Consider the following 12,883-nt stretch of genomic DNA (forward strand, 5'->3'; position numbering starts at 1 on the left):
TGTAAAACACAAATTCAATTCAGTAATGTTACAGAATTCTTTTAAGGTATAGTTCTGCTTATGGATGTGTAGTTAACAGCTAACCTTGCTACTACATGCCTCAAATAAAACTCTTTTTTAAAATGTGACGCCTTTAATTCCAACACACCCTGACCCTGGCAAGTTGCATGAAGCCGGCCAGTCGGCTTACTTTTTGAGTTTTTCTGGCTTTGTCCTCTCTTTCAGGTTATCTTTGTGTGCACTTGGAGAAAGACGAGACCCTCGGCTCCACCCTCATCCTCACCTGGGTGCCCAACTCTCGCATTCAGCGGCAGGACGAGGAGGCGCTCCGTTACATCACGCCCGAAAGCTCACCCGTCCGCCGCAACCCCCGCCGCCGAGCCCATCGGAGCCACTCTCGCCCGCCGCCCGCCCCCGAAGAAGAGGAGGATGAAGAGGGGCCAGAGCCGGCCCTGCAAAACCAGCAGCTTTTGGAAGAGGGCGATGAAGGCTCCTGTGAGCTTTCAGCGGACGAGGTGAGTCGGGACAGTACCCTCGGCTCAGACTCGGACACCTTCTCCTCGCCCTTCTGCCTGTCGCCGGTCAGCGAGGCTCTGGGTGAGAGCAGCAGCTCCGTCTTCCTGGACAATGAGAGCAGGTGAGATAAAAACACTCTTGATAGAAATATGAGACCCTGGACCACAAAACCAGTCATAAGGGTCCATTTTTTGGAATTGAGAATAAATAAGCTTCCACTGATGTATGGTTTGTTATGATAGGACAATATTTGGCCGAGATACAACTATTTGAAAATCTGGAATCTGAGGGTGCAAAAAAATCAAAATATTGAGAAAATCACCTTTAAAGTTGTCCAAATGAAGCTCTTACTAATGCATATTACTAATTTAAAAATCAAGTTTTGATAATTTACATCTGGAAATTTACAAAATATCTTCATGGAACATGATCTTTACTTAACATCCTAATGATTTTTGGCATAAAAGAAAAATCAATAACTTTGACCCATACAATGTATTTTTGGCTATTGCTACAAATGTACCCGTGCTACTTAAGACTGGGTTTGTGGTTAAGGGTCATATGTGAGGGGAGTTAAATGTATTCATGTGTCCTTGTTTTTAATCAGCTTTAAAGGGCACACCAGATGCAAAGTTTTCTTTTAAATTGTGTTTAGCATATAAATGTGTCTTAACACAACTGTGTGTAAACACAACCATCGCACAATGATAAAAATGCATTTACTTCTTTAAAAAAAAAAAAAAAAAAAAACTAAAAACATAAACAGTCTCAATTATCAAGCCGTTTTGATTTTCTGAGCAGTATGATGTCATATTGCTCAGGCTCCGCCCCCACCACCACGGTTACGGATAGCATATTTTCGCCCCTAGCCAGTTGTACACTGTCTGCCATTTTCTTTGCACTTGAGCGGCTGTAGTGACAACAGTGTCTTTGTAAGCAATGCAGGATGTAAAAGTGAACATACAGTAAGAGTCTTCATTTTCTCCCAACATCAAGAGTCACTGAGAACGCAGTGGATTAGTTTTGTTTTCGATGATAACGCACTAGCGAATGCGCAAAAAACAGAAGAGGGTACAGGGTGAGCAGTAGCTCATTATCATTTAAAGAGACATGCACCAGAACAGGTTGCTGTGAACAGAGCTGTTTGTTGACAAGGTAAAAAGGGTGTTATTTTACACAAACACTGAGGAATCTAAACCAAAGTATGTTGCGGACATTTCATGCAGAATCTAAAGAATCATACCAACTTGTAAAAAAAAGGGCATCCCATGTCCCCTTTTAAGATTTTAGGTTAAAATGTGTATTTTAGCTAATATAGTTGACCTTTTTTGTAAAGTGTTTCACCGTTTTGTCATCACTGGTTCAAATTAAATGGTCTGCAGTGTGACAAATGAATTTGCATTTACTCTGCATAACTGCTTTTTATAGTTGTTCGTTCTCAACTGAAAGTGAAGAACAGAAATAAAAAATAATTTAAATGGTTTCTGCATACAATAGTGGTCAAAAGTTTAGAGTCAGGAAGATTTTTAAACATTAACTCTCACTTAGTTTAATCTATAATACATTATTATTATTATAAACTGTAAAACTGTTTTCTATTTGAATATATTATGAAATGTTTATTTTATTTATTTATTTTATTTATTCCTGTGATCAAAGCTGAATTTTCAGCATCATTACTCCAGTCTTCAGTGTCACATGATCCTTCAGAAATCATTCTAATATGATGATTTGCTGCTCAAGAAACATTATTATTAATGTTGACAATGGTTGTGCATTACAGCATTAATCTGAAATATGTATTTTTCGATCAGTTAAAATTTTTCTGTAATGCATGCTTGCTGAATAAAAGTATTAATTTCTTTAATAAAAAAAAAAAAAATACTGATCCCAAACATTGGAAAAATAGCATTTATTGGCAGCTGTTGGTTTCGTAAATGAAACAGAATTTAATAATTAAACAATAAGAAATCACATTTGGTTCAACACATTTAATTTCTATGAAATATATATTTTTAATTTTATAGGTCAATATTAGATTGTATCGTAAATAGTGGGATTGCTTTTTTATTCATTATTAACATATTAATAACATTAATATTTCTTAATAGAAATATGAGCATATTACATATTTACATAGTTGTAATATTACATATTACCATATTATTAAAGGAGAAGTCCACTTCCAGAACAACAATTCACAAAGAATGTACTCACCCCCTTTTCATCCAAGATGTTCATGTCTTTCTGTCTTCAGTCATAAAGAAATTATGTTTTTTGAGGAAAACATTTCAGGATTTTTCTCCATATTATGGACTTCATTGGTGCACCGATTTTGAACTTCCAAAATGTAGTTTAAATGCAGCTTTAAAGGGCTTTTTTTTGGAAAATACTTTTTTTAATATACTTTTTAAGCACAAAAGCTTATGTAGCACAGGCTCTGGGATGCGCACGTACTATTAAATCACGTTGAAAGGTCACATGGAACTACAGACCCAGTGTTTACAAAGCGAATGAGCAGAGACTAAGAAAGTGCAAGTAAGTTTGTAAACGCTGTTCACAAACAAAAAGGTACAACAGGAGTTTTTCGCCATTTCGCCATACACAGACGATGAACTTACACGTGATTCGTAGTAGTGAAGGAAGTTTAGATCATTTTACCGACTCGGACCTTTGAGTCTCATTCAGCAAAATAAACATATCTTTTTTTAAGACAAAAGTATAATGCTGTAAGAAACAGAAAAGATTCATTCATTGTTTACCTGGGTCTGTAGTCTATGATTAGCTCATCTCACCTCTTATCTGACAAGTTTTCGGGTTTGAGTCGTTCGTTCATCACGTGACAGCCCCATAAGATGAATGAACAACTCGAAAAACCCAAAGACTCGAAACAGGTGAACTAACTCCAGTACAGAACATAATAGGATGTTGCACATGTGCGACTGAACAAATCACTCCCCGAGACGACTCGTTCGTCCCGAGTCACGTTAAAGATTCGTTCAAAATGAAAGAATCGTTCAAGAATGACACATTACTAATTCATAGCATCATGGATGCGCATCCCAGAGCCTGTGCTGCACAAGCTTTTGTGCTTAAAGTATACAAATTTTTATTTAAAAAAAAAAATTACAGATTGTTTTGCTAGATAAGACCCTTCTTCCTCGGCTGGGATTGTTCAGACCCCTTTTAAACTGCATTCTGGAAGTTCATAATCGGGGGCACGATTGAAGTCCATTATATGAAGTAAAATCCTGAAATGTTTTCCTCAAAAACTGTAATTTCTTTACGACTGAAGACAGAAAGACATGAACATCTTGGATGACAAGGGGGTGAGTAAATTATTTGTAAACTGTTGTTCTGGAAGTGGACTTCTTCCTTAGGCATGCACAACCCTATTTACGTGAGCAGGAATGCAAAATATTTTCGCTGATGGAGAAACATTTTTCATTTGAATAACATGAATAAGGCTAAAGACATTGATTCGGAAAATTACTAGGCTCAGCTGAATCTTGAAAACAGTTATGCTGTGTAATATTTTTAAAATATGATTTTTATCAGGATTTTTTGATTGGAAAGTTCAAAAGAACAGCATTTATTTAGATGAGAACATTTTTGATCAGTTTAAAGGGATAGTTCGCCCAAAAATGAAAATTCTGTCAATAATTACTCACCTTGATATCGTTCCAAACTCTGTCCATCTTCAGAACACAAATTAAGATATTTGCATTGCGTTAATGTCTATGCAGGGTCAGAAAGCTCTCGGATTTCATCAGAAATATTTTAATTTTGTTTCAAAGATGAACAAAGGTCTTACGTTTGAAACAACATAAGGGTGAGTTTTGAGTGAACTATCCTTTTAATGCATCCTTGCTGAATATTTCTTAAAAAAAATATTTCTGATCCCAAATGTTTGAATGGTAGTGTGTAATAAATGCAGTAAATGTAATAAGTGCAGTAAATGTCTTTTTATCATCTTACTAGACTATGTAACCTTTTGAACTGAAGTTGCACATGTAGCGTTGCATTACAGCAGGTGTTTTCAGAGGATGTTAATGTTAGCATGCGCCTGCCGTGTACATGCTGTGCTGCTGCAGGTCTGTGTAAGAAGAGCTGCACAGAGCTTATTCATAATTCATAGATCAGCTCAGCATGCCTTATTACACAGCATCAAGTGTTCCTGTTCTGAACCTCTCCAGCATCCTGTGATCACAGACCATCTTTCAGAAGTGTTACCACAGATGTAATGATGTAACACTTTTGTCAACAATTTTTCACAACTAGTGCTTGTCATGTAATACCAACATGATTTTTGCATTATGCATGCCATTTTAAAATAATAGTTTGTCAAATGACGTTGTTCCAAACCTGTATGAGGTTCTTTCTTCTGCTGAACACAAAAGATGATATTTTGAAGAATGTTGGTAACCAAACAGTTGCTGCTAGCCATAGTATATGTTTTTTTTTTTCTATACTGTGAAAGCCAGTGGCTACCAGCTGCTGAACATTCTTCGAAATATTTTATTTAGTATACTTGAGAACACAAATATATTTGTGTAGGTCAACTATACTTGTAATGCTCCACTGTGGCCACAAGGTGGAGACATTACAGGGCGATATGCATGAGAGAGAGCCACAAAGTGCAGCTTTCAGCAGGTTGGCAGTGAGAGTCTCAGTCTGTGATCTTCTACAGATTCCCTCCCCCAGCTGCTTGATCTTACATTCCCTCTTTCAGCATGATTTCCTCCCTTTGTTATTTGGCCTGAGCTGCGGGGGTGAGGCCGGGACATGAGCTGGCCATCGGATCATAAATATCAGTGGTTTGTGTTTGACTGTCTGTGATGAACGGCTTCGTTCCTCTCTGTTCCTTTGGGTGGAGAACGCTTTCTTTTGCCATTCATTTTCTGACTTGCACTTCCTCTTTGGATCCTTCAGTGTTTATATTTGACTTCTCTTTTATTCTGCCTGTGAAGTTTTCTTCCTCCTTTGCCTTCACACTCTTGTGTTTTTCCCTACTAGATGTTTTCTTTCCCTCCTTCTCTGTAGTTTTTCTTCGTCTTCTCTTGTCGTGGTTTGGCTCAATGTAGGGTTTACATTTTTGGTGTCTGTTTCATATTCTTCACCTTTGGAGATTTTGATGGGGTTTTTTTAATGAAAATTTCCATCCTGTCAATGATTTTTAGAATTACATATGTAAATGACCTTTGTTATAATTGGCTAGCATCTATGAGAAATTAGCTTAGTTTTCAATATGTCTGCATCTGTATTTCAAGAATAGATACAGAAAATCAGGTTTAAAAAATGCAGAATAAAACACTGGAGGTGAAACCAGGCCATGTGGATGGCAGAGGTGGAAAAACTGTAGATCCTGTCCCATTGAGGTCATGTTTTGCTTGAGGATGATGTAATGGTAATGTGTTAACAATGTTTGACGGCTCTGACTCTGGGGCATTTGTTTCTGTGTGATGTAATAAACAGGCCCTTAGAGGTAGTGCTTATCCCAGTGGGAGTTTAGTCCCTGGAAAAACTTAGAGTTACCACTTATAACACAGATGGATGGATGGCCAGCCATACAGATATGTAATAAGTTGAATCTCAGTAACTATAGTTGGTTATTTTGTCATTCAGTGAGTCAGTCACATCTATGTGGCTATCCAACTAATTAAACATTCACCCAAACTAACTTCTGCCTGTCTATATAGTTAGTTACTTCAGGTTAGTTGCTCTATTTTCTAATATTCCTAATTTTTATCTGCCTATCTGACTACCCAGCTATCTAACCATTTATCCATTATTATCTTGTATTTCTTCTGTTCTAACTAACACTGGTATGAATATTTATGTGTCTTTCCAAATAACTAACCAATAAACCAACTAACTAATCTATCCATTTGGTTGGTTGGCTTTGTTTAGTTACTTTATTTCCTCATGTTTCTCCTGATGTGACTATCCATGTATCCAACTAACTTGTATCTGTCCATCTGTTTGCTTAGTTCAGTTTAGTCTTCCCATTTTCAGTTTAGTCTTTCCCATTTCTCCTGTTCCTTACTAACATATAGATATTCATCCATCTGTCCATCTAACTAACCAAGCAATAAATTAAATTTATCCATCTAGTTGGTTAGTTCAGTTTAGTTACCTTAATTTCTCCTGTTCCTAACTAACATCTTTGTGCCTATCTATCCATCTATTCAACTAACTAATCAACCATCTAACTTCTATCTGCTCATTTAGTTGGTTAGTTTAGTTTAGTTACCTTGTACCTAATATTTGTGCTTATCCATCCATCTATTCAACTTACCAATCAACCACCTAACTTCTATCTGTTCATCTAGTTGGTTCAATTTAGTTACCTCATTTTATCCTTTTTCTCCTGTTCCTAGCAAATGTCTATGTCTGTCCATCTAGTTGGTTAGTTTAGTTTATTTACCTTATTTTCTCCTGTTCTTATAACATCTATATTGATACATTTATCGATCTTCCTAACTAACTAACCAAACAGTTGGTTAATTTAGTACATTTACCTTACCTTTTCTTGTTTATCCTGTTCCTAAGTAACATATTTGTGCCTATCCATCTATCTATTTATCAGCTAACAATAAACCAACTAACTTATCAACCACCTAACTTCTATCTGTCCATATAGTTGGTTAGTTCAGTTTAGTTACCTTATTTCATCCTTTTCTTCCTGTTCTTAGCAAACATATAAGTGGTTATTCATCCATCTATCCAACTAATCAACCAATCAGCCAACTCATTTCTATTCGTTTGGTTGGTCAAATTTAGTTGCCTTATTTCCTCATGTTTCTCCTGGGCCTAACTAACGTGTATATGGCTATCTGTCTATTGAACTAACTGTTCAGCCAACTAACTTCTGTTTGTCCATCTAGTTGGTTAGTTCAGTTTAGTTACCTAATTTTCTCCTGTTCTTAACTTGCATTTACTTTAAATTCTCCTGTCCCTAAGTAACATTTTTGTTACTAACTAGTATTTGTAACTAACTAATCAACTCATCCATCTATCTGACTATTTAACCAATTACCCAGCTAATTTCTGTCTATCCATTTGGTTGGTTCAATTTAGTTACCTTATCAATCTAGTTGGTTAGTTCAGTTTAGTTACCTTATTTTCTCCAGTTCCTAACTAATACCCATATGGGTATACATTTATCTATCTTCCTAACTAACTAACCAACCAACCAACTGACTTTATCCATTTAGTTGGTTAGTTTAGTGCATTTACTTTAAATTCTCCTGTCCCTAAGTAACATTTTTGTTACTAAATGACCAACTAATCAACTCATCCATCTATCTGACTATTTAACCAATTACCCAGCTAATTTCTGTCTATCCATTTGTTTGGTTCAATTTAGTTACCTTATCTATCTAGTTGGTTAGTTCAGTTTAGTTACCTTATTTTCCCATGTTCCTAACTAATACCCATATGGGTATACATTTATCTTTCTTTCTAACTAACTAACCAACCAACCAACTAACTTTATCCATCTAGTTGGTTAGTTTAGTGCATTTACTTTAAATTCTCCTGTTTATCCTGTTCCTAACTAACTAATCAACCAACTAAATTTTTCCATCTAGTTGGTTAGTTCTGTTTAGTCACCTTATTTTGTACTTTTTATTCTAACAAACATCTATGTGGTTATTCATCAATCTATCCAACTAATTAACCAATCAACCTATTATTTTTTGGTATCTATTTGGTTAGTTCAAGTTAGTTTCCTTATTTCCTCATTTCTTCTGTTTCTAACTACATTTATGTGGCTGTCTGTCTATTGAACTATTTAACCATTCAACCTAGCTCCGCTAACTTCTATCTGTCCATCTAGTTGGTTAGTTCAGTTTAGTTGCCTTATTTTCTCCTGTTTGTAACTAACATCTGTGTGGGTATACATTTATTTATAAACACTTTATTTTAAGGACCAATTCTCACTATTAACTAGTTGCTTATTAACATGCATATTGCCAGCATATTGGCTATAAATACCTTATTCTTCTGGGCCATATTTAAGATCTCTTAGTCCTACCCCATATCTAAACTTAACAACTACCTTACGAACTATTAATAAGCAGCAAATTAGTTTGAGGCAAAAATCATAGTCAATAGTGAGAACTGGTCCCCAAACTAAAGTTTGACTGATTTATCTGTCTTCTTAAATGACTAATTAATCAACCAACTAACTTCCATCTAGCTGGTTAGATCAATATATTTACTTTACTTTCTCCTGTTTACACTGTTCCCAGCACACAACTTTGTGCAGTTGTCCATCTAGCTGGTTAGTTGAGTTTAGTCACATCATTTTTGCTGTTTTGTAAAGCCACCGTGAGGTGCACAAAATAGAAAACAAGGGTCTGTAAAGAACATGAGATGTAACTCTGCACCGCACGCTGTCTGTCACGGCCTCAGCCCGCCATATGGCCTCGTGTGTGTGATCCTGCTGTAGTGTGGACTCCGAGAGACCTCTCAAATACCACATGACCCATAAACCTTCGGCTCCCACAGTAGATCTGTGACAGGGGACGTGTCTGGAGGTGCTTTTGGCCTGTTAGACGTGCTCTGTTAGAGAAAAAGACGAGTGTGAGAGAGAAGCAGAGGTCCCACGGTTCAGGTTACAGCCCTGGCTACATGAGAGGTCGAGAGACAGTTACAGGGAGATACGCTCACAGCGAGAGAGAGAGGAGGGCTGTCAGGGGAAATTGGCTGCCAGGCCGCTTGATTTGTGTCTCTGCTCGGCTCCTGCCAGCACAATAACCTCCCAGCATTCCTTTCATTCCTCTTCACTTCCAGTGTCCTCTCTCACACGCGCACGTATCCATACCTTCAGCTGTCGCAGAGTTTCACACTAGAAACGCAGGGCAGAACGAATGAATTGATGTGCAGGTTTACAGTAGAGAGAGCAGCTGAATTAAGCTGTCATGTAGATCTTATAAAAAGGGCTTCAGATAGATAACAGTTAATTAACTTGATGGAAAAGATTAATCAAATGAAATGAGAAGTATTATATTTTAATTCTGTAAATGTTAAATCTTAAATTTCATTTTACTTTGTTTATATAGCGCTTTTTACAATACATATATAGCAGCTTTACAGAAAATCTGTCACAAATGAGTATTTTATAATTTTTCTCATTTTAATTGCATTAATAATAATATATATTCTAATACCATTAATTCCAGGGAATGTGATGAACCTATGGCTCACTCTGCAAGCTCCGCCTCCAGTCTGGACAGCCACGCCCCCTCCGAAAGCAGCCAATCACAGGGAGTTCGGTGGGAGGAGCAGCAGAAAGTCATGGCATTAGAGCACCTATGTGGGGTGTTCAGAGTTGACCTGGGTCACATGAGGTCACTGCGGCTCTTCTTCAGGTCAGATGAGATCCTAAAAGAGTCCAGAGTTTATTTTAGTATACATAAATTTTGAAATGTTTTATTTTTGATTCTTTTTAATATCCCTCCTGAATAGCCTCTGGCTTTTATTAGGTTTTTTTTTACACTGTTGTGTTACATGTTATTCATAAGTCTTTGTTTTATGAAACACCTCGTATATTTAATTCACCTCCTTGTATTACATCACTGTTCTCATTTTAGGGAATTTAGTTATAGCTATTGCTGCAGGTTATAAATCATTATTCCTTAACCTCAGGCTGATTTTGTGCAAGATATTAAAATATTTCTGTGGTGTGAATAAAATTCTAATGTTTCTGGGGGTTTATGGAAAATATGCATTAATAGTTATTTTATGAAGTGAAAATACAATATAACAAATGTCATTACTGAGAGAAAATCACATCCTGGTCTTTTTGTGAATTCGTACTGTTCATTTGTCCTTGATCTCCAGTATGTGGTCTTGTGTCCAGACCAGTCTTGTGACAGTGTTTGTGTGTCGTGTGTGTGTTCCAGCGATGAGGCCTGCACCTGTGGACAGCTGGTCATCGCCAGCAGAGAGAGCCAGTACAAGATCCTTCACTTCCACCATGCGGGGCTGGATAAACTGGCCGAGGTGTTTCAGCAGTGGAAATGCTGCAGGGAGACCCAGCTCAAAGACCAGGTCTGGAGAGTCTAACAAACATATCAGTTTTACACATTTATATGCAAGGAACACACTCTTACACTCTCATATACACTAATGTTTAAAAGTTTGGGGTCTGTAAGATTTATTTAAAGGTTTCTTACGCTCATTAGATTACAATTTAAAATCACTTTTTTATTTTAATGTATGGCAAGCAGCCATCAGTGTCACATGATCCTTCAGAAATCATTCTAATATGCTGATTTGCTGCTCAAGAAACATTATTATTATCAATGTGGACGACGGTTGTGCTGCTTAATATTTTTGTGGAAACCAAGATACATGTTTTTAAAGATTATTTGATGAATAGAAAGTTCCAACAGCATTTATTTGAAATGTGTGGGGGGGTTTGCATCAATTAAGAATTTTCTGTAACCTGAGTGAAATTAATTGATTTTATAGGTCAATATTAGATTGTATCATAAATAGTGGGATCACTATTTTATTCATTAGTAATATATTAATAATAATAATAATTCTTAATATAAATGAGCATGTTACATTTTTACATAGTGTAATATTACATATTACTGTATTATTTAGCTGCACAACCCTATTTATGTGAGCAGAAAGGCAAAATCTTTTCACTGATGGAAAAGCTTTTTTTTTTTTTTTTTTTCATTTGAATAACATGAATAAGGCTAGGGACAAATTCTTGTTGTCTTTAAATGTTTAGTTCACTTCCAGAATAAACATTTCCTGATAATTTACTCACCCCCATGTCATCCAAAATGTTCTTGTCTTTCTTTCTTCAGTCGAAAAGAAATGAAGGTTTTTGAGGAAAACAATCCAGGATTTTTCTCCATATAGTGGACTTCAATGGGGATCAACAGGATGAAGGTCCAAATTGCAGTTTCAGTGCAGCTTCAAAGGCCTCTACACGATCCCAGCCAAAGAATAAGGGTCTAATCTAGTGAAACGATCGCTAATTTTCTAAGAAAAACACAAATTTATATACTTTTTAACCACAAATGCACATCTTGCACTAGCTCTTCGTCTGTGTACTTTGGTTCAAAAAATATAGGGTAAGGTAAAAAACTCCATCTCATTTTCTCCCCCAACTTCAAAATCATCCGACATCGTTATTTTACCTTTTTTTGTAAAGGCCATTTGACTTTCTTCGCAAGTTCGCTTTGTAAACACTGGGTTGGTACTTCCACCTAAGTCCCGCGTAACCTTTCCAACGTGACTACGTAATGTGTGAAGTCAAGCTAGTGCAAGACAAGCATTTGTGGTTAAAAAGTATATAAATTTGATTTTTTCTTGGAAAATGAGCGATTGTTTCACTAGATAATACCCTTATTCCTTGTCTGGGATTGTGTAGAGCCCTTTGAACGTGCACTGAAACCTTCAACCCGCTGGCTCCCATTAAAGTCCACTATATGGAGAAAAATCCTGGATTGTTTTCCTCAAAAACCTTCATTTCTTTTCAACTGACGAAAGAATGACATTAACATCTTGGATGACATTGGGGTGAGTAAATTATCAGAAATGTTTTTTCTGGTAGTGAACTAATTCTTTTAATGTACTATATTTAGTTAAAAGTATGTATATATGTCTGTATCATTCATGTAGACTTTATTGTTCACCTGCAGTTCTTTCCTGTCCTCTATCACCCTCTTCCCGCTCCAGGTGTCGGATGAGAAGTCATGTATGCAGTTTTCCATCCGTAGACCCACGTTACCATCTGCTGAGATGCACCCAGAGGAGCGTCTGTATCGGCGGCTGGATGTCAGCTCTTGGCTCCGGCATCTCAACAACAACGGACAAGTGGTGGAGGAGTACAAGCTCAGGAAGGTCAGACTGACTGACAGCTGTCAGTCAAATTAGAATCAACGTTACTTCTCTAAATTGGTCTTCTCAGCTGCTTTATATCTGAATGGCATACTGTTACAATATTGGTCTGTGCATTAAGGTCATGTTTAGAGGTTTTGTTATGATATGATTTATTCTGACAGCCATTTCAGCTGACCCAATGTCTTTGTTCTCTCAGGCGATCTTCTTCGGGGGCATTGACCCATCCATCCGTGGTGAAGTGTGGCCCTTCCTGCTGCACTACTACAACTACGACTCCACATCTGAGGAGCGTGAAGCCTGGAGATTGCAGAAGCGTGTGGAGTACCAGGAGGTCCAGCAGAGGAGGTTAGTAGAGAGACTAGTGCTGATTTAGAAGCTCGTTCCACACCGTTTTTGCCTGAACCTCACTAGTCTGCCATGCTTTCCCTGCTACTAGTGTTGTCAAAAGTACCGACTTCAGTATCAGTCAGTACTTCAATTTTAAAAACGC

At 37.0% G+C, this 12,883-nt stretch overlaps 1 protein-coding gene across 1 annotated transcript in view; it reads left to right on the forward strand.

Annotated features, from left to right (window-relative positions):
- Positions 1 to 12,883, forward strand: part of tbc1d16 (TBC1 domain family, member 16) — a 36,096-nt gene that overhangs the window by 10,620 nt on the left and 12,593 nt on the right. The window contains exons 3-7 of the mRNA XM_051106460.1: positions 226 to 637; positions 9,705 to 9,893; positions 10,428 to 10,575; positions 12,229 to 12,393; positions 12,590 to 12,738. Of these exons, the coding sequence (XP_050962417.1) occupies positions 226 to 637; positions 9,705 to 9,893; positions 10,428 to 10,575; positions 12,229 to 12,393; positions 12,590 to 12,738 (1,063 nt within the window). The remainder of the gene's footprint in view (positions 1 to 225; positions 638 to 9,704; positions 9,894 to 10,427; positions 10,576 to 12,228; positions 12,394 to 12,589; positions 12,739 to 12,883) is intronic.

This window comes from Labeo rohita, chromosome 3 (assembly GCF_022985175.1).
Source record: "Labeo rohita strain BAU-BD-2019 chromosome 3, IGBB_LRoh.1.0, whole genome shotgun sequence".
Classification (NCBI taxonomy): Eukaryota; Metazoa; Chordata; class Actinopteri; order Cypriniformes; family Cyprinidae; genus Labeo; species Labeo rohita.